Genomic DNA, 21,513 nt, shown 5'->3' on the forward strand with positions numbered 1-21,513 from the left:
TGTCTTCTGCACATGGTTGTAACCAAATCACTCACCTACAAAACGCAACCCCATATCTGGAGTCTGAATGTATTCATTCAAAAACAACTGAAATACAAAGTATACATTTTCCCTCAATCACAATTGGTTTTCAGAAAAGAATCATGAATATAAATTTAAACAGTTAAAAAAAAATAAAACAGTTCGAAAAGAATCAACTGCATACTGTTAAAAGTTATTTCATATTTTATTTTCTAATTGTAATAGTTTGCATCCAATTTTTTGTACATAAGTCCAAATGATGGGACTTTTTCTTACATAAGTCCAAACCTCCAAATCAGTCAGTACTAATTAGCTGTCATAAATCTATACATAGTAAAAGGACTCATTAGACTAAATAATGAAATGACCAGAACTATCAATAACTATAAACTTTCTCTAAAGAAATATAGAGTAGTTGGTATTTTGCAAAACATCCATCTTTAAGCAATTTAGAGACTTCTGTTAGTCTTATGCTGAATTAAATGAGGATGGTAGCATTTATTTTAAATATTGTATCAACATGAATATATGAATATATATATTCTACAAGTTTCTTTTATTATAGGAACCAAAGACTGCAAGTGAAAGAAATGGTAAATAGAGAATATAAAAGATGTGCTTATTTAATCTTCTACAGTCCTGGATACCAAGTGAAAAGCGGCAGACACTGCTCTAGGTGCATTACACATATGGACACATAATTAGTCCTCCCACAAATTTTGCAGGTACTGTTCTCATCATCCCCATCTTACAGGTGAGGAGCCTGAAACTCACAAGTGTGGGAAGGTGCCTATGGTCACTTGCAGGTAAAGGGTAGAGTGGGGGTTAGGGCACAGGCCTCGTGACCCCAGGGCTCATGCTCTTCACTCTATCACACTGACTCTTAAGTACACAGCAGCTGGGGGGAAGAAAGGATTGACCCACTCCAGTACTCTCCAAATTCCTTGGTTTACTCTGTACCTGAGAAGTTAGTGTCTTAACGCAGCTGTAGTGAGACTAAAGATTTTGTTCTCTGCTGACTAGGAAGAAATGAGTATAAAAAGAATGACAGTTTAAGATAAATCAAAAACACAAATGTGGTATGTAAAAGTTCATGGGAATCCAAACAGTATAAGTGAAACTTCCTCTTGCTAAGCAGGATAAAGATCTAAATGTCTCCTACCAATACAGATCTTTATAAAATTGTTATGATAGGTAACATAAAGAACCTCACTTTCATTCTGATACTTTAACTGTCAAGCTACAGTTAATACTGGATTATTTTAAAATCTGTAAACAATACAAATAAAGTATAAATCCAGCTAGATATTTTTATTTCAAACATGCTTTTACCTACTTGATTACTCTGAAGTCAACACTGACAGCAGTTTATATCTACTAAAGATGTTCTTCACCATCCTATAATTTAATATTTATACAAGATAGATGAGATTAAGTTAAACTACAAGTTACAAGGAGTTTTGTAACCAACTATGTTCACAGCCATGATTCTGTAGATGTGGTGAGTAAACCAACGGCCATTCCTTAATAAAATACAAGAATTTTTATCATGCATAGTTTACAGGATCCTTAAGAGGTGGTCTCTTAAGAGGCTGGATGTTTAAAACAGATTCAACAGTCAAGCAATTAAGTTTTGGCAAGTCTTTTTTCACACAAATACTTGGTTTGGTTGTTGAGCCACCATATGTACTCTAACTGGAAGCAGAATCAACACTGCATGAAAAATGCAAGCCCATCAAATTAATTAGTAATAATTATTATACCCACTTAGCAGGAAGAACCATTATTCTTGGATTTCAAACATTTTATTGTCTTTCAGGGCATACCTTATAGCATTGTGTTACGGGAATCAAAGAGTATATATAACCAACCCCCCACCCAACCAAAAACAAAACAAAAAAAACAACCAAACTCAAAAAAAACAACACACGTACACATACCAAAAAACAAAACAAAAAACCCAACTAAGGACCACTTCCATTCCTCATTTGAAATATAATCAATAAATTTTCACATTAAAGACAAGTTAGTAAAACAATCCCTCCAAGTAGTGTTGCATAGGACCTAGAATTTTACCATTTTATAATCATGATTTGAGATTTTCCAGGATGCAATGGCACTAGATTGAGCTGTTACTACCTAGGCAAGGAAAAAAAATATCACTAACACACACGGATAGGGGTCATAGCTGTAATTTTAAGAATCTTCAGATGAACCATATTTGTTAGAGGAGATAAGTAGAAAAACTAACATGAGTTGTACCATCACTACCATGAACTGTACCACAAATGCAGAGTTACAACTTTCTTGGTAAAATAACACAGAAAAAGGATCTATATATACACCACAAATTTGGCCACTTTTCGTACAGAAGCCTAAATATCTTAGGAAGTTTAGATTTTGATGAAGATAATCATTAAGTTGATTCTTCAAGACTAGTTTCTTACAAGTATTAAAAACCAGCCCATGGTCTCAGGCTCATTCCATCTAGGTAAGCATTCAGAATTCCACAGAGTAAGAAATACAAATTCCAACTGTCTACTCATTTCTATTCTTTGATTTAATAATGTTTTATAGTACCTCAGATTCTGATTCCAGTTTGCACACTAAGGAATAAACATGAGATTAGAGAAGATGTGCTTATGTTTTGAAGCCACATGAAGGTTTATTTCCCTTTGGAGTACTTTCATCATTGAAAACATCTCTGGAGACCAGTTGAATAAAAGCTTCACAATCTAAATGATGGATCTCTTCTTTCAAAGTTGCATAAGATTTCAATGTGGCTAGTATGGTCTAAATAGCCCAGCCCTTAATTTCATCTCAGTAGAGTTGAGAACAAAAACTAAATAAGGGAAAATCCAAATTCCCAATAAAATACAAACAAAACAAATCTTTACACACAATAAAATACATCCTAAGCACAAAGTAAGGGTATAATATACTCTGCAGCATGACATTGTCTTTATTGTATTTCTCAGCTGTAGCTCTTCCATTTAGAAATGAGAAACCATCTTTTCAGTAAACTGTTATTCCCTCCTCTTTTCCCAGCTTAGGGATAGTTTGAAAAAGGCTTAATTTGTACAGTTTTTAGGAAATTAAATTTTCATTTATATATAATTTAAGTGTTTATAAAGCACTCAAAATTGTAGCTTATATGTTTATGACTTCTGAAATAAAATGACACTTAACAATATTTTTGTTCTTCAAAAATATTCTACATACATGCATATGATCAAAACAATCTTTTGTTTTGGGAAATTTCCTATGCACATTTAGGAAAAAAAATGACAACTATATCACTATTTCAGTTTAAGATGACTGGGTGCCACCTACTGTTCAATTCTTGTAACTACTAACCTTACAAATTAAAAATTGCTAGTAAAACCCAGGTTCTAAAAAACTTACATTTTGGAAATGCATTTTTGTTGATACATTTATAGTGGCAAAATAATATCATGAAAAGAATGTACATGATATCAAAATTAGTACAAAAATAGCCACATGCTACTTAAATATGAAAAGCAGACCTAATCATTTTTTACCTCAAATGCAGATTTCTGCCGCCTCAATTTGTATCAAAATCTCAAGGGAACATTTAAGTAACTGGAATATACAGAAAATCACTGTACAGTCAACAGGCCAAAGTTAGGGCTTAGTCATAATCCATGAGTGTAGGGTAAATGGTTTATTCAGAACATTCACTTAATGGAAAATGGTCAAAGTAGGAAAGGCAGTAATGCATTTCCCCCTTCCTTTTAAAAACAGTCGATGTAGTTTTTTACCCATAAGCTCCAATACATCAAAAGAACAAAGGGGGCTTAACATTTCACTTAAGAGAATTCGGTTTTTAAAGAAATACCTTAGAAACAAATCAATCTGCTTTAACAAATTGCACTCATGCTAATGAAATTTTAATCTTCTTTAACAGGTCACAGCCAAAATCCAAATTGTTGGAACAATCCTCAGAGAAATTGGAATGTAAAATGTTGAATTCAATTTAGATCTGGAAGGGAAAAGAATATCAAATCAAACAAAAGAATTCTTATATTCCAGCAGTCTACCGCATAAAGGAGGCTTGCAAACCTTAAGGCTATCTTTGAAGAGGAAATTCTATACACCGAGTTTTTCTCAATTAGTTTGTTGCCAGTAAAATCTTTACAACCTCCTTCAAAATGTCACGTTATGCAAAATATTTTTTATTTATTTTTTATGCAAAATATTCTTAATAAAGTTTAGTGTTTCTTCCCTTTTGTGTTAGTGATGAGAGATTTTGTATTCTAGGGTGGGAGCAGACACAAAGGAGTATTATTAGAGAAAGAGCCCAAGTATGACAATGACCAAATTCTCCTCTCAACCTGGTTATAGGAAAGAAGGCTAGCATACCTATAAGCCATCTGGAGAAATGTCCAGAAAAAGTTCTCAGGTGATAAACAAGGCAACCCATGCAAAATGTTGAAGATAACTCAAATTCCTTTAGTATCCACCATCTTTTACCATGTCTTTCCCTGAGAGCTTACTGGGTCCAGTTCAAGGAATCACTGGCACAGATTCACAAGTTTTTTCTTAGAGAATCTTAACCCTATCTAGATCCTCAACCTATCACCTCTGTGTATGTGGCTTCATTTTCAAATGTGTACTCTGGTTAGGTTCTTAATTTCCAACAGAGGCCTTCTAATCCAGCTCCAAAAATGTTTGGCTTGCCCCTTAATTTACAACACAATTCCATGTCAGGTCTGGTCACTGAGTATAATCGATAAATCTACTGTCAAAGTATCATTAACAATTCAGTCACAAGAATTCTGTGGCTCAGGGTCTCTAAAGGGAAGTACATTTAAAAAATGTGTTTGGGCAGCTCCGGTGGCGCAGCGGTTTAGCGCCGCCTGCAGCCCAGGGCATGATCCTGGAGACGCTGGATGAGTCCCACGTCAGGCTCTCTGCATGGAGCCTGCTTTTCTCTCTGCCCCTCTCTCTGTCTCTATAAATAAATAAAATCTTAAAAAAATGTTTATATAAAAATTCATAAATGCATATACGCATGGAGGATATGTACTCAAATCCTTAATTCATCCTGAGTATTCACTCATTCATTCATTCATTTATGATAGAGAGAGAGAGAGAGAGGCAGAGACACAGGAGGAGGGAGAAGCAGGCTCCATGCCAGGAGCTCGACGTGGGACTCCATCCCAGGACTCCAGGATCGCGCCCTGGCCCAAAGGCAGGTGCTAAACCACTAAGGCACCCAGGGATCCCCCATCCTGAGTATTCTAAATGGTCTTAAGATGCATCAAAATATAAGATGAATTAATGGGTAAAGATATAAGAAGATATGTGATAAATCAGGTATAAAAAATGTTAATGATCGAATTCTGGTAGTGGGGATCACTTGTGATGTCTAACTCAAATTTTCCCAAGATGAACCTTTGTGTTTTTGAAAGGCTCCAGTAATTGTGTTGCAGTCTTAGGAACAATTGCCCCAGGTACACTAAAATTTCATCTTTGAATCAAACCAAACATTAGCAAAATTATTTTTACGTTTATATACACAGGTGGGTTCTGAACTTTATTTTTTAAGGAGTTGAAAAAAAGAGACCAAACTGGATTTATGAGTAACTTATAATACTACCCCAATTATTTAATAAGTTTATATTGCCAAAAACTAAGTATGAATTTCATTTATGTTAACAAAAAAGGGCATTTACTCTTGTGAGCATAACTGCTTCACCTTTCAGAAAAATAATACATTTTCCTAAAACACCAACTCTAAACCAAGAGTTTGTCAACACTGCATATCCAACAGCTAAAAGAACATAATTGGCAAAAGGTCTCAATTTTAAACATTTAGATAAAGATCACATATGTGGGGAAGGGGCAGAAGGAGGAGAAGGAGTTTTAAGCATACTCTACCCCAAGCACAGAGCCTGATTCTCATGACCCTAAGATCACAACCTGAGCTGAAATCAAGAGTCAGATGCTCAACCGATTGAATCGCCCAGGCACCCCTGGAATTACAACATATATTATTAGAAGCCTTGGGGGGGGGGGGAAGAAGCCTCGTTGGGCAGCCTGGGTGGCTCAGTGGTTTAGCACCGCCTTCGGCCCGGGGTGTGGTCCTGGGGACCCAGGATTGAGTCCCACGTTGGGCTCCCTGCATGGAGCCTGCTTCTCCCTCTGCCTCTCCATCTCTCTGTGTCTCTCGTGAATAAATAAAATCTTTAAAATAACTAAATAAAAACCTTATTACAATGGAGACCTTTTGGGGCATATGGGTGGCTCAGTCAAGTGTCCAACTCTTGGTTTTGGCTCAGGTTTGTAGGATCGAGCCCCACGTTGGGCTTCACGCATAGGGCAGAGTCTGCTTGGGATCCTCTCTCTCTTTCTCTGCAACCCCCCTGTCCCTCCCCACCACATGCTCTCTAAAATAAATAAATAAAATCTTTTGAGAAGATCTTCTATTTCTTAAAACTGTTGGCTAAATTTCAAAATATTTCTCTCTCCAGACACTCTTAAACAAGTTATGATTCCAACGCTAGCATTCATATCGCCAAAGCAAATACTGATCTTTTCTGGAAGAAATGTTGAAAAGATTATAAGAATTCCCAAAGTATAATAGTTTGACTAGTTGTCTTCTCAATAATACGGCCAAGTCTTGAAATATACTCTATTCAACATTTTTAGTTTAAAGGAAGATAGGAAAAAGAGCTGGTTTCTCTGTGGATAATTCAGAAACCAAAGTTGGAAAATGCAAGATCCATCTACTCACATCATCAATGTCTTCATCATCGTCTCCAATGTCATCAAACTGAATTTCATCGTCATCTCCAGGACCAAATGTATCAGTTTCATTGATTTTAGCTAAAGAAACAATAACAAATATGCTCATATAACCAAGATGATATTAAAATGAGCGTCTGCTAAAAGAAGTGGTCTGATACCAAATGTTGAACTCTAAGACTCTTATGAGTCAAACTTCTATCCATTCAAGTAGAGCTGACATATACATTAGTTTTCAAGTGCACAACATAGTTGATAATTATACATATACACTATAAGCTCACCAGAATAAGCAGTTACCATCTGTCACCACACGAAGTTATTACAATATTACTGACTATATTCCCCATGCTGCACTTTTCAGGCATGACTTTAGAATTGACACTATTTCTTAATCCCCTTCATCTATTTCACCTACTCCCCAACCCTCCAGCAACCACTAGTTTATGTTCTCTAGGAGTCTATTTCTCTCTTGTTTGTTCATTTGTTTTTTTAGATGCCCCACATGTAAGTGAAACCATTATGGTATTTGTCTCTGATTTATTTCACTTGGCATAATACCTTCTAGATCAATCCATGTTACTGCAAATGGCAAGATTTCCTTTGTTTTTATGTCTGAGTAATATTCCATTGTGTATCAATTACATGTTCTTTATGCATTATCTATCAGTGGACACTTCGATTGTTTCTGTACCTTGGCTACTGTAAATAATGCTCAATAGGGGTACATACATCTTTTCAATAAGTGTTTTTGTTTTCTTTGGGTAAATAACCAGTAGTGGAATTACCAGATTGAATGGTATTTTTGACTTTTTGAGGAACCTCCAGTTTTCTACACTGGCTATACCAGTTTGTATTTCTACCAATAGTGCACAAAGGTTCCTTTTCTCTTTTTGATACTAGCTATTCTGGACTGGTGTGAGGGGATATCTCACTGTAGTTTTGATTTGCATTTTCCTGATGATTAGTGATGCTAAGCTATCTTTTCATAGGTCTGTTGGCCATTTGTATGTCTTCTGTGTAAAGTGTCTATTCAGGTCCTCTGCCCATTTTTAATTGGATTATACAGCAGGTTTTTTAGGCATTAAATTGTAGGAGTTCTGTATATATTTTGGTTATTAACCATTTATCAGATTTATCATTTGTAAGTATTTTCTTCCATCCAATAGGTTGCCGCTTTGTTTTGTTGGTTCCCTTCACTATGCAAAAGCATTTTGTTTGATATAGTCCCAACTATTTATTTCAGAAAGATATTTTTAGTAAGGCAGGATCCAGTTACACAAATTCTGAAACTATACAACTTCCAGCTGTGCCTAAAAAAAATGGTTAGACTTACCAGTCACCAGACTCATCAATCAGAAAATTTAGTCAGAAGCAATGAAAATGAACTGAGAGGTGCTGGTCTTATTCCCCAATATACTAGCATTTTCTGGACTGAAAATGTCAAGTAAATAACTTAGCAGGATTTTCATGCTGAAGTAAAATTATATTGTTTTCAGAATAATATGCAAGACCCAAAACAAAAAACCACTACAAAACAAAACCACCAAATGGAAAAGGTAGGTTTACAAAATAGTATGTAGAGTACATTCCCCCTTTGGTGAGGTTATGAAAGACTTTTAAGTTTTCCACATGGGCAGCCTAGGTGGCTCAGTGGTTTAGCGCCAACTTCGGCCCAGGGCGTGATCCTAGAGACCTGGGACTGAGTCCCACATCGGGTTCCCTGCATGGAGCCTGCTTCTCCCTCTCTCTCTCATGAATAAATAAATAAAATCTTAAAAAAAAAAAAGAAAAATTGAAAACCGACTTTAAAAAATTCAACAGTACCTACTATCCTTGCTTCACATTTAAGTAGATGAACACTGACAATCTTGAGAAAGTTACTGTAAAATACTGAACAAAATTATTCCTTTGGTATTATGCAGAAGTTCAGAGTTTATAAAATGTAACTCCACACCAGAAAGCATATTTATTAAGGACAGAATCCCAGTAACTTTTTTCTTAAGGTAGTCAGTATTATGAAGTATAAATAGGCATATTTAAAACAAACCATGTGGGGATCCCTGGGTGGCTCAGCGGTTTGGTGCCTGCCTTTGGCCCAGGGTGTGATCCTGGAGACCCAGGATTGAGTCCCACATCAGGCTCCCCGCAAGGAGCCTGCTTCTCCCTCTGCCTGTGTCTCTGCCTCTCTCTTGCTCTCTCTCATGAATAAATAAAAAATTAATTAATTAAAACAAAGAAATAAATAAATAAAAACCATGTAAGCAAAAAAGTAAAACCCACAAAATTCTACCAAAATCCTTTTATCTAAATAACACCAAGTACTAACACCTTATGACAGGTTAATAAAACAACTCAGACATTACCATGCTCTGGAAGCTCGCCATAGGCCTTCAGACTTCTAGCTTCATCTGCATTGTATTTTAAAATTACATCGGCTTTATTATCCTGAAAGAGACCATTAACTTTTAGAACTAATTATGCCAAAATATTATCCATTATTTCACAAATTATTTTAAAACTGGATAAAAAAAATCAAATTTCCCCGTTGTTACATACTTTTTTTCACATTTTAAAGTTTTTTCCTACCCAGTGCACTTGTCATGATCACTGGGTGATGTATGGAATTGCTGAATGACTATACAGTTAATTATACTGGAATTAAAATTTTAAAAATAATTATTAGGGGGCACCTGGATGGCTCAGTTGGCTAGGCTTCTGACTTCTCCTTGGGTCATTCATTATCTCAGGGTCCTGGTATGGGGAGCTGCATCAGGCTCCCCACCCAGTGGGGAGTCTGTTTCTCCCTCTCCTTCCCCTTCTGACCCTCACTTTGCTTGTGTGCTCTCTCAAATAGATAAAATCTTAAAAAAAAAAAGCCCCTTTAAAATGTAAACTTATCTCCTACCTTCTAAAGAACATCCTCAGGATTATAGTATGAAGCTACATAAATGAATAATGATCAACAAGCTTAAGGAAGATATTTACAGATCTCACTTTAACAAGAGCAGAACTGTGCAAACCCAATCTTTTAGGTTATTTACTATTATGTTTTGATTAGAAGTCTTTTGAAATACAAAAATTCTCTGGAACCATAATTTACAGGATTAAACAGTCTAAAACTAAGATTGCGGGGGCACCTGGGTGGCTCAGTCAGTTAAGCGTCTGCTGTCAGTCCAGGTCAATGGAGCCCTATGTCGGGCTCTCTGCTCAGCAAGGAGTCTGCTTCTCCCCTTCTCCCTCTCGCTCAAATAAATAAATCTTAAAAACAAAACAACCACCAGAAACTGTGTAATAACCTAAGGAAATTAATATACATTTCCATGAATCAGTGGTTCATAGAATATGAACTGAATGGAATGTCCAGTGGAGTCTTTACATTTCCAGAAGATAAGTTAGTAGAAGTGGAGTGAGGCTCATGAATTTGTATTTTTAAAAGCTTTTTAAGTGTTTCTGATGCAAATGTACCACTGAAAACTACTGTCATAGATTGTTCACATTTTCCCATTGGAAAAGAATCTGACTCAGTTAAGGAAGAAGTGTTGAAGTTGGTTGTTTCAACTTCAAAAGGTTCTTTGGACCTAAAAGCAGGTCCTAATGGCTATGAAAACAATCACTGATGCAAAGGCAGTGTGATTCAAACCAGGAATTCTTGAACTATGTTTATAGACGCTCAAAGGGAAACTGTTAAAATGTATATTCCAATTTAGGAAGACTGGGGTGGGGTCAAAAAACCTGCAATTCTAACAAGTCCCCAAAAGCCATGATGCCACTGGTCCCTGGACCATGCTTTAAGTGGCAGAGGTAGAGAAGGTGGTTTTTGGGAGTTTAATAATCAGACAAGGATGGTCTTGGCTATCATTTTATAGTCAGTATGTTTTATCTTTTCAAACCTTGGTTTCTTTATTCTGTCAAACAGAATTATTCTTCCTACTTTTGGGGTTATTTTTAAGATCAAAAGAAGAAAATGGACATTAAAATGGTGTTTTATTAGAGAATGCAGGCTTGTGGGGGAGGGGATGGGGACACAAAGAGAGCAAGAATCTTAAGCAGGCTCCATGCCCAGCAAGGAGGGCTCAATCTCATGACTCTGACATCATGACCTGAGCCAAAATCAAGAGTCAGATGCTTAAATGACTGAGCCACCCAGGCATCCAAAAATGGTATGAATTAAAGCAAGCTTTTCTACCTCACCACTATTGATATTTTGGGCTAGGTAATTCTTTGTTGTAGGGACTATCCTGTGCAAGGCAGAATATTTGACATCACCCCTGGTCTCTATCCATTATATGCCAACAACACTGCCTCCCTCAGTTGTGACAACCAGAAATATCTCAGATACTGTCAAATGGCCCCTGGAGGAAAAAATTCACTCATGGTTAAAAAACAATGATTTAGAATAAAGATCTTAGTTCTTTATTCTGGAATATATATTTTAAAAAATCGAAGCAGGATCAAGGTTATAAAAATAGAAACGTCACTTACAATATATGATGATGAGTTCCAATAGGCAGAAAAGCATTCAAATGAACTACACAGACCCAAAATGAGTAGTCTCCAGGTTGAGATCATGAAGGGCAACTACCATTTTTTCCTCTAAATGCTCATCCAAATTTAGGGCACATACTTCTATCATGGTTTGTATTGTAATTACTAGTGTGCCTGTCATTCTTTTCACTACCAGGCATTCTCTGGGATGGCAGCTTGACTCATTCAGTTGTATCCACCACAGTAACAGTCTCCAGATTTTGATTTCAACACGTATAAATTAAAAAGAAAAGAAAAATTTCCACAGAGGTCCAACATAAGATTAAATTTTTATTTTGACAAATAAGAACACAAACAAAACAACCACTATGTAACATTACTCATTCCAAAAAACTCAACTTTTTAAATACCAAAAAAAGGAAAAAGGGCCATTTAGCTTCATGAAAAATTCACGTTGTTATTTTATCCAGAGTGGAAACGTGGACTCCCCAGAATGGCCATTTGGGAATCATGATGCCTAGGGTACCTAGCACAACACCTAAAAAATACCTGGCCCTTAAGAAATGTTTGTGGACACACTTGTGAGCAGCATATTGGGGTGGAACTGGTCGAATATGGTCATGACTTAACTTCTAAACATTAATGGCTCACTGAAATTCAATCACATAAATGGGGAAAAAAAAATTTTTTTTTTTTTTTTACCTGGTAGTCTCGGAGACCAACCAATATAATGTCTGAGGTATTTATCCAAACCTATGAAAGAAAAGTCAATGCATGTCATATTTAAAAATAAAGAATCAAAGCAACACTGCGTCAGTCTTTCCATAAAATACTATTCACCCAACTGTGGATGAAGTACCTATATTTAGAATTAGGGGAAAAAAACTACAGTAAGCAGCTGAGCATGTTTCAAATCTTGTATAATTTGAGATATTAAAAAAAAATAACACTCTTATTTAACTACTTGACATTTTATTAATTCCAGAAGAATGATTAGAAATTAGTAAGGAATTTTTAATAGTGAATTACTCCAAGTGGTTAGTTGTCCATCCATTACATGTGAGAATACAAAGTTAGAAATGTATTTCTAATAAATGCTTTTATTTCCTTCCCTCTCTTCCTTCCACCAACCCACATACACAAAGCTAGCAAAACTCCTTTATAGTTTGGAAACGAGATTAAAAAAATACCCATAAAATCAGACTTGGAGGGACTTTTACCCAACTTGATTAATATATCTGCCTCAACACCCACTGTGATAGGAAATTAAGCATTCCTTTCCAACATTCCTTTCCAACCTGGCCCACTCAGAAAATTGAGTATCACCAGAATACTTAATATAATTCATATTCAATTTTTCTTAACACTCTTTATAACTATTTCCCCTACCCTCAAACCAGTATCCAAACATGGGCCACTTACCCCTTTAACATTAGGTCTCTTTCATCTCCATTCAACTGGAATAGTTTCCCTCTCCCCCGCAAGATCACTAACATTGTATTAAAAGCCAGGCCATTTGTTTTGCCTGTCTCCCTCAATTTGGATTTGCTGATTGTTTCTTCATAACTAGATTCAGGTTAAACATTCTGAGCAGAAACATAGGTGATACAAATGGTGTCTTTAAATGGAAATGGAATCCATACAGTTACCATTAAGGAGTTTGTGGCTTTCATTTATCATAGGCAAGTCACTGTTTTACTGAAATCTTTGGGGAACTTACAAAAATGAGGTCCTTGATCCATAAAAACTATAGAGCCATTTCCCTCCCTTAATCACAATTTTAAGTAAAACAAATTTCCACACCTACCTTTTTTCTCAATTTCCCTCTGATGTGACATAACCTCTTTACACCATCAAAGCACATTGCTTCTAATCGTCCATTTCCCAACATTTTGATTACTTGAGCATACTCTGGAGGAAGGAAAAAGAAGTATTCAGGATACTGTTCAACTTTTCAAAACAGCAACTTAAAAGTCCACATAAAATGGACTAGAACAGGGGCCCCTGGGTGGCCCAGTCTGATGCTTGGTTTTGGCGTTGGTCATGATCTCAGTTTTGGGATCAATCCCTGAGTCGGACTCCATGCTCTCAGCAGACTCTGCTTCAGATTCTCTCTCCCTCTGCCTCTGCCCCTCCCCTCTGCTCTCTAAGATAAATAAATCTAAAAACAAAACAAAACTGACTAGAACACATAGGTATGCTGGTTAGGAATAAATATATATAGTAAAATAAATACAAAAGGGTAATAAACACCAAGCTAGTTAATGGCAGAGCCAGAATCTAGACTCCATAATGCCATTTCTATAACAAGCTATCTCTGCTATCAGAAATGCTTTAACAACTCATTTTGAATAAGCAGAAGGACTACTATCTTCATAACTATATGCTTTATTTTTGGAGACCTAGGTGGCATGTCCCAAAATGTACATTAAACCTCATCAATCTCCCACATTTGGATTGTTTCCAGATTTTGGATCTCCTGTCCGTCAGATCCTTTAGAGGCTAATCTCAGCACAATTTTTGGTATATTTGGCAAACAAATAGCTTAATGTTAATAATGTCTTTGTTATACTAGAAGTCATTATTCTACGGAGAGAATATCCACTGATTTGTAAATACACTAAGACCTAACTTTGAAAGGCCTCTGAAATGCTGAAGTGACTTGCTCAGACTAAGGCTAAGAAACGAAAAGGTCTTTTAGCCACAAAACATGGTTCATTTTAAGCAGCTTACATATACACAGCCATAAATAAAACCACTAAAATTCTAATAAAAAGACAAAAAAAAGGGGATCCCTGGGTGGCTCAGCAGTTTAGCACCTGCCTTTGGCCCAGGGCGTGGTCCTAGAGTCCCAGGATCAAGTCCCATAATCAGGTTCCCTGCATGGAGCCTGCTTCTCCCTCTGCCTGTGTCTCTGCTTCTCTCTCTCTCATGAATAAATAAAATCTTAAAAAAAAAAAAAAAAAAAGACAAAAAATGTTGTTTGTTGAAATATGCTGGAAATTACTGGGTTACTGGGATAACTGGAAAACTTCAAAAATATATACTAGATATATAATATAGTCATGTTAAATTATCTAAGTGTGATAATTCTATTGTGATTATGTAAGAGTATATATAGTTAAGAAGCATAATGCAGCAGGTATGGTAAACGTAAGTCTCATGTTTGTAACTAACTTTAAAATGTTCAAGAAACACGCACATCAAGGGCTTAAGGGAGTTCATTGTACTAATACTATGACTTTTCCAAAGGTTTGAAATTGCTAAAAAAAAATTGCTCAAAAATATGGGAAACTAGTGTTATGCATCTTAGCTTATAAAGGTCAATTGTTCACTTTCACTGTATTCTGTATCCTGAAATTATATGCTAATAGCACTGGAGAAGTGAGGGAAAGACTTCTAATTAACCCCTTAAATATCCATATTCTAATGAAAAGGTCTGCTAAATTACGCAATTGTTAACCATAGCTTTTGAGGCTTAGTTCCCTATGAACCGTATAATGGATTTTTAGTTATGAGTGTTCATGGAAAACAATGAAACCCAGACGTTTACAGAAATGCCTCCAACCCTCACTGCACAGAGGATACCAGGGAATGATGAGACGCTCTCTAGAGAGGTGTGGAGGGCTGAGGAGCAGAAGGGCAAAGAGGGGCACAGGAGGTCATCGCTCAGGGTTATGAATAGTTCTTTCATATTTAGACACTGAAATGGTTTTCTTTTTTTTTTTTTTAAGATTTATTTATTTATTATTTTTTTTTTAAATTTTTATTTATTTATGATAGTCACAGAGAGAGAGAGAGAGGCAGAGACACAGGCAGAGGGAGAAGCAGGCTCCATGCACTGGGAGCCTGACGTGGGATTCGATCCCAGGTCTCCAGGATCGCGCCCTGGGCCAAAGGCAGGCGCTAAACCGCTGCGCCACCCAGGGATCCCTATTTATTTATTTATTCATGAGAGGCGCAGACTCCATGCAGGGAGCCTGACATGGGACTCAATCCTGGGTCTCCAGGATCACACCCTGGGCTGAAGGCAGCAGCGCCAAACCTCCAAGCCACCTGGGCTGCCCGAAATTCCGTTTTCTAAAAATTATTTGATTGGGGCGAGGGGCCACAAGCAGGAGCAGTGGCAGGCAGAGGGAGAACAAGCAAGCTGCCTGCTGAGCAGGGAGCCCAACATGGTTCTTGATCCCAAGACCCATCCATATTGAAAAAAAGGAAACTAAAAAAGAAAAAAGAAAAAACTATTACTAAAAAAAGTCCTCACAAAAATGCTTACCTTGTCCGTCTTCTTTGAACACCAGCTCTCTTTTTTCAGATTCATTCTCATTCTTACCTCTGCGTCTATTTTTACCTCCTTTACCTGATGGTTTTAAGGAAGAAGACATTAATTATCTATACAGTAGTATTAAAGAAATAAATGACTCGCAATACACTTTTAAAAAATCATTTTAATTTAAAAACTTATCTAATGTGGTCACACAATCGTATTAAACTTACAATTTCCAATCATATTAAACACATCATTCCCTTACCCTTCTTGGAAATTCCTTTTGGGTTATCTCTGACATAAAACACAAACCAGCCAAAAACAGGTATTATATAAAATTATATAGATCCCTGAGGACATCTGCATTCAATGATCAAAATTCCTGAACTACAATGGCCACTTGATTGAGCACAGTGCTCAGTGAACCCCTCCTTTACAGTGGCCCACAAGGGCCAAGGTGGGAGATATAATGGCTTACTGATAAATTTCTGAATAAATAAGCCCCCTCTTTTACCCGATGTCCCCATGAAAAGTTTAAGTAGGATGACTTGGGGCAAGAGGTGGTAAAGTTACAGCTCCTGGAATGGGATATATTGATTTTGTGGTAGAGGGAGAACAACTCTGGCTTCTTTGAGAGTTTGAATTTTATCTTAAAGCTGCAGGAAATATTCACTGAGCAAAGTATTTGAAGTTAAGAACACAAGGCACTAATTCCTGAACTTGGAAGCAACCAAGATGTCTTCAGTAGGTGAATGAATAAACTGATTCATCTACACAATGGAATATTACTCAGCAGTAAAAAGAAATGAGCTATGGAGATCCCAAAAGATCTGAAAAGAACCTTAAATGCAAACTGTTAAGGGAAAGAAGGAACCTATAAAGGCTGAATAGTATAATTCCAACTATGTAACATTTTGAAAAAGGCAAAACTATACAAACAGCAAAAAAAAAAAAAAAAAAAAAATCAGTAGTTGCCATGAGTTGGGGAGGAGAGGGCAGAGGAGTATGTGGAACACAGAAGATCTTCAGGGCAGTGAAATTATTCTGTATGCTATTGTAATGGTGGATACATGTCATTATACATATATCAAAACCCACACAGTGAACATAAAGAAGGAACCTTAAAGTAATCTATGAACTTGTTAGTAATACTAGATGTATACTGGCTCCTGTAAAATGTTAACATGCTGGGGTAATATGAGAATTCTACCTTCTGCTCATTTCTCTACAAATGTAAAACTAATCAAAAAAACAAAGGCCGGGGCAGCTGGGTGGCTCAGTTGGCCAGTCTGCCTTGGTTCAGGTCATGATCTCCAGGTCCTGGGACAGAGCTCCAGGATGGGCTCTCCACTCAGCAGTGACTCTGCTTCCTCCCCCCCTCACCATGTGCACTCTCTTTAAATAAATAAAATCTTAAAAAGAAAAGACCTGTCAATCAACGGCAATGTGTAGACCAAGTCTGGATACTCATTTGGTGTGGATGGTGCTGGTTCAAGTTTAGCTGTGAATTGATAGTGTCTGGAGCCAGGAGATGAGTATCTGAAGGTTCATTATACTAGCCTACTTTTGTATATATTCAAAATTCTTTATAATGTAGTTTTAAAAATGAATACAGCAAGATGAAGGGTATAAAGCTACCATTGGTGTAAAAAAGAAAAATGCAGGGGTGCCTGGGTGGCTCAGTCAGTTGTGTCCGACCCTTGGTTTCAGCTTAGGTCATGATCTCAGGGTTGTGAGATTAAGCAGCCCCGTGTGTTGGTGGAGCCTGCTTAAGATTCTCTCTCTCCCTCTGCCCCTCCTCGTCCCTGCTTTTGTGGATTTCTTAAAAAAGAAAAAACAAAAAACAAAAAAAAAGGAGAAGATAGATGCATTTTCATATTTGCTTATATATACATAAATACCTCTGGGACAGCATATTCAAAAAAATTAACAATGATCACCTGTGAGAAGGAGAACTGGTTAGCTATGGGACATGTTTAGGAAAGAGATTACACTTTTCATACTTTTTGATATTTGAATTGTAAATGTACTTACTATCCAAAAATTTTTAAAAAATACTTCAACAAAAAACCAGAGGGATATGATGCTTTGGGTGGGAAACTGGTCATTGTCCTTTACACATGCACAATGAAGCAGGCCAGCCTAGCCACGAAAAGGAAGAGACAATCAATCAGGAGGAATATTTCTAAGATGGAAACAAGAAAATTAGGACCAGGCAGAGGGAGGGAGAAGGAAAGGATAAAAGGAACTTTCACAAAAACCTCTCAGGATCTGTTATAGACTATGTAAAGTGAAGGAGTTAGAACAGAAGATCGAAATACCTCTATGTTCCCTCTCCCTCTTTTTCACACTTTAAAACGACACTACTAATCATTTCCCAACTTTTTCTGACTTTTAAAGGGCCACTTGTACTATTCTTGACTTTCACCAGCCACCCTCCCCCATTATGCCTATTCCTCTAGTTTCATGAATTCCAATTTCCCACCTGCTAACCCACTTTCTAAAGAAATTAATTTTTCTCTCACCTATCACTTATATGCTACTAATTTTACATTTAAGCCCACTATTTCAACTAAGCATTGGTCTATTTCTAATGACTCCAGTGAGTAGGTTACTGTCCTCTCAAGCTTGATTTTACTAAAAAAAACCTTTTTTTTTTTAAACAAAGCTGGTCTTAAATCAACACCCTTGTTTGTTAGTGGCAACACAATCACCTTAAATATAGATCTCTCAAACTATAAACATACCTATCTACCTCTTAAACACACCTATATTTTCTTCCATTATCTTATGCTTTAATTGAAGTAGAGGTCTCACTGTCCCAGTAACTCACCTGTAACAAGCCTATGCCTATGAGATAGGTACTATTTTGTCTTCATTTCCCAAGAGATAATAGTCTTTAAAAGGTAAAGTGACTTATTTAAGGCTTTATCACAAGTGTGATCTGGGATTTGAAATGAGCAGTGTGACCCCACCCCAGTTAACTATACTGTTAGCCACTATACAATAAAGCCACCCATTTACTTGTCACAATCACCCCATGAAGTAAAAGGTCATTTATCTCCAGTTTACCAGGTAGTTCACTGAAGCTCAGAAAATTAACTCAACATATTTCAGTGTGGGGGGGTGAAGATCCGAACCTAATCTCTCTTTTTCTGTTCCTGGCCCTCACATTAGGTTATTTCTCCAGAGCATTGTTCCATTCCAGAACTTAAAACCACACTGGTGCCCATTTTCAAAAAGTGGAAGAAAGGCTGTATGTGGTAGTGATATTAAAAGACTCATGGGAAAAACCTAGAAGCAGCAAAAGGTTCACCACCCTAACAGAATAAAGAATACACCTAGCCACTGCAAAGACAGACACTTCAAGAATCAAGTGCAAAAAAAAAAAAAAAAAAAAAAAGAATCAAGTGCATTTTATCTGTCCTGGGGGCAATCTCACAATGCTTCATGCTATGGTCAAATGAGCCTCTGTAATGTCCTGACCCACGCAGAGTCCTCAGAGTTCAGTATGTGAGACATTCTTAGGGCATACCAAAACTGATTTCCTAGAAAGAGAACAGTAGCTTTGGCTCCAAGGCATTCATGCCAGTTCTTCAAACCAGAGTGAAAGCTCCATTAGAACAAGGATCCTATCAGCTTTGTTTACTGAGTTATATACCAGAGTTGGGCAATTCTTTGAAAGAATCAATCAAGGGTAGTTCACATAGTCCTAAAGAGTGGCAATTTAAAAAGTAAAGGTAGTAACTTCCTCCAAGTGCAGGAGCACCTTACCCCAAATAGTCTTCATGAGTGGACCAAAGGATATCCCTTTTCCTGAGGTAATAAAAGTATCTAGAGAATTCTAGAAGAAATAAGCTGGTAATAATCAGTTCAAAGCAAAAGTCAGTCAACACACAGTTTGTGGCAATTTATATCTTTGTGAAACCATCCCCAAAATTATATTCACAGGGCTTCTGGTTTTTCCAATGGAGAGAAACAGGCCTTTAAATGATTGTTTTAATTTTCAAGTTCAGAGTAATAGATTCCCAGGTGTTCCTTGTATTATCTATATTTTTGTATGCTGAAATATTATAGGATAACGATCCACTGATTGCCAATTTACCATAATTAACCATACCCTGATCAGTCCCCTATTTTATGGCCATGTAATGGAGTGTAACCTTAGAAGAGGCTAATGAACTAAGAAATCCTGTTCCCTGGGAACCGAAGGGGAACCTATTATTTATATGAGAGTGGAGTCAACCAAAAGGAAGGTGACTTAATCCAGCAAATATTTATTGAGCATCTACTAAGTGTCAAGTGCTAACAATTCAACGTGATTAAGACAGATATATTACTGCCCATTAGAACTTAAGAGTCTAGTGAAGGAATTGGAAATCTCATCACTAGAAAAAAAGGTAAGAATAAGTTACTTACCGAGGTGATCCAATTACCATCTAAAAGAAAATAAAAGATTGGACAGGCTACAAGAAAACTGACTTTTAGAAATAGATTTCACTCAGAATAATTAGAGTAAAATGCTACAAAAAGGACCTGCAAGTTAGATTTCCGAAGACAATGGAGTACCCTAAGGGAACTGCACCAAATCTTGCACAGAATGGCAAAACCAAGTACCTCAGGAGATAAAATGAGTAGTGACAACTACAAAGAGGAAAGAAGGTAGAAGAATCCCTGGAGCCAGCTATGAAGTAGAGGAGAACAAAAGTAGGCCTGGATCAGGGCAGGGGTCTCAAGAATGAATAACCAAAGAAAAACTTCCTGTGAATTGTGTAATATGACCCTCTCCTGAAGGAAATACAAGGTTTCCCGGTTTCTACTGACACAATTTCTTTGAAAAATTATAAAGATACAATTTGAAAATTTATAAGCATCCCCTTCAGTCTAAAAAAGGGGGGGGGAAGGGTAATTTCTTAAGGATTCTTCTGCTTTGAGGTACATTAGACCTTCCATTTTGGAAATTCCACATAAATTTATTTTTGAGACGGATAATTTGTGGACGTTTAACCTCAGAATGGAGGAACTTAAAAGCTCTTTACTCCCAACACAATATAGACAAGATCTGAAGCAAAAATAGAAAACGTGGGTAAATATGGAACAAGTGTTCTGGGGATTAAAAAAAAAAATAAGTTAAAGCCCATAAAGGGATGGGGAAGAGTAAATCTCTAGAAATGAACCTTAAATATGCAAATATACATCAAGGTTTCGTCCACTGCTTACAAGGAAGGAGGAGTCGTCTCAATACTCAACAACTGTCCATAAAGAAACCCATGCAGGAGTACCTGGTCCCTAGAGCGGGCATTACCCTTTGAAAGTTACTAAGTGCTTCCAGGGTGTAAGTCTCCTCGCCCAGGAAGGCCAATAGGCGCCCATTTGCGAAACCCTGGCCGCCTCGGGGAGGTCTCCCCACAGGTCCACAAAGCGCCGCGGTCAGTCTGGCGCGAATCGCGAGCAAAAGCCCACATTCTCCCGCAGGAGGCCCTACAAAAATGGCGTCGGCTCCACCCCAATGTGGCCAAAGTGGTAGCAGTAGTAACTTCCCAGCTCCTCTCCCAAGCCCCAAACCGCGTCCGTACGGTGCAGCCGCGCACAGGCACTACGGAGAGGAAGGTCACTGCGGCTTGGGAAACCCGGAAGCCGCGGTCAGGGCCGGAGAGCCCGGGTCCGAGCGGAGTCGTGGTTCCAGGGTCCGGGCGGCATTACCTTTATTCTTGGGCATGGCGGTGACGGCGGCTTCCTGGCGTTTTCGACTCCAATCTAGGGAGCGGCGGCGGCGGCGGCTGCGGCTACTCCTCCGAGGGGCCCCAGGAGCGACGCGTGGGACCGCGCGGTAGCAAGCAGGCAAGAGAGGACGGGTCGCGTGCGCGGGAGAGTCTCGCGACCGAGTTCTTCCGAGATCAGCCTGCGCCCACGCTCAGCCGCAGCAAATGGCGTCGCGGCCGCTTGCGTCGCTTTTCCCCGCCTCC

The 21,513-nt window shown here is 37.7% G+C and overlaps 1 protein-coding gene across 1 annotated transcript; it reads right to left on the bottom strand.

The window, feature by feature from the left end:
• Positions 1-207: 207 nt before the first annotated feature.
• Positions 208-21,509, bottom strand: EIF1AX (eukaryotic translation initiation factor 1A X-linked). The gene is made up of 7 exons (XM_025438313.3): positions 21,251-21,509; positions 15,557-15,640; positions 13,088-13,191; positions 11,983-12,033; positions 9,159-9,240; positions 6,782-6,873; positions 208-4,024 (listed from the first exon to the last, which is right to left on the bottom strand). The coding sequence occupies exons 1-7, from the start codon at positions 21,264-21,266 to the stop codon at positions 4,019-4,021; spliced, it is 435 nt and encodes a 144-aa protein (XP_025294098.1). The 5' UTR covers positions 21,267-21,509; the 3' UTR covers positions 208-4,018.
• Between the last annotated feature and the right edge of the window lie 4 nt (positions 21,510-21,513).

This window comes from Canis lupus, chromosome X (genome assembly GCF_003254725.2).
Source record: "Canis lupus dingo isolate Sandy chromosome X, ASM325472v2, whole genome shotgun sequence".
NCBI classification, from domain to species: domain Eukaryota; kingdom Metazoa; phylum Chordata; class Mammalia; order Carnivora; family Canidae; genus Canis; species Canis lupus.

Excerpts from the sequence above, each read along its gene's own strand:
- EIF1AX (XM_025438313.3), bottom strand. Across the intron at positions 12,034-13,087 it reads GAGGGAAATTGAGAAAAAAG|GTTTGGATAAATACCTCAGA; the intron begins GTAGGTGTGGAA and ends TTTCTTTCATAG. Across the intron at positions 9,241-11,982 it reads TTGGTCTCCGAGACTACCAG|GATAATAAAGCCGATGTAAT; the intron begins GTAAAAAAAAAA and ends GGTCTCTTTCAG.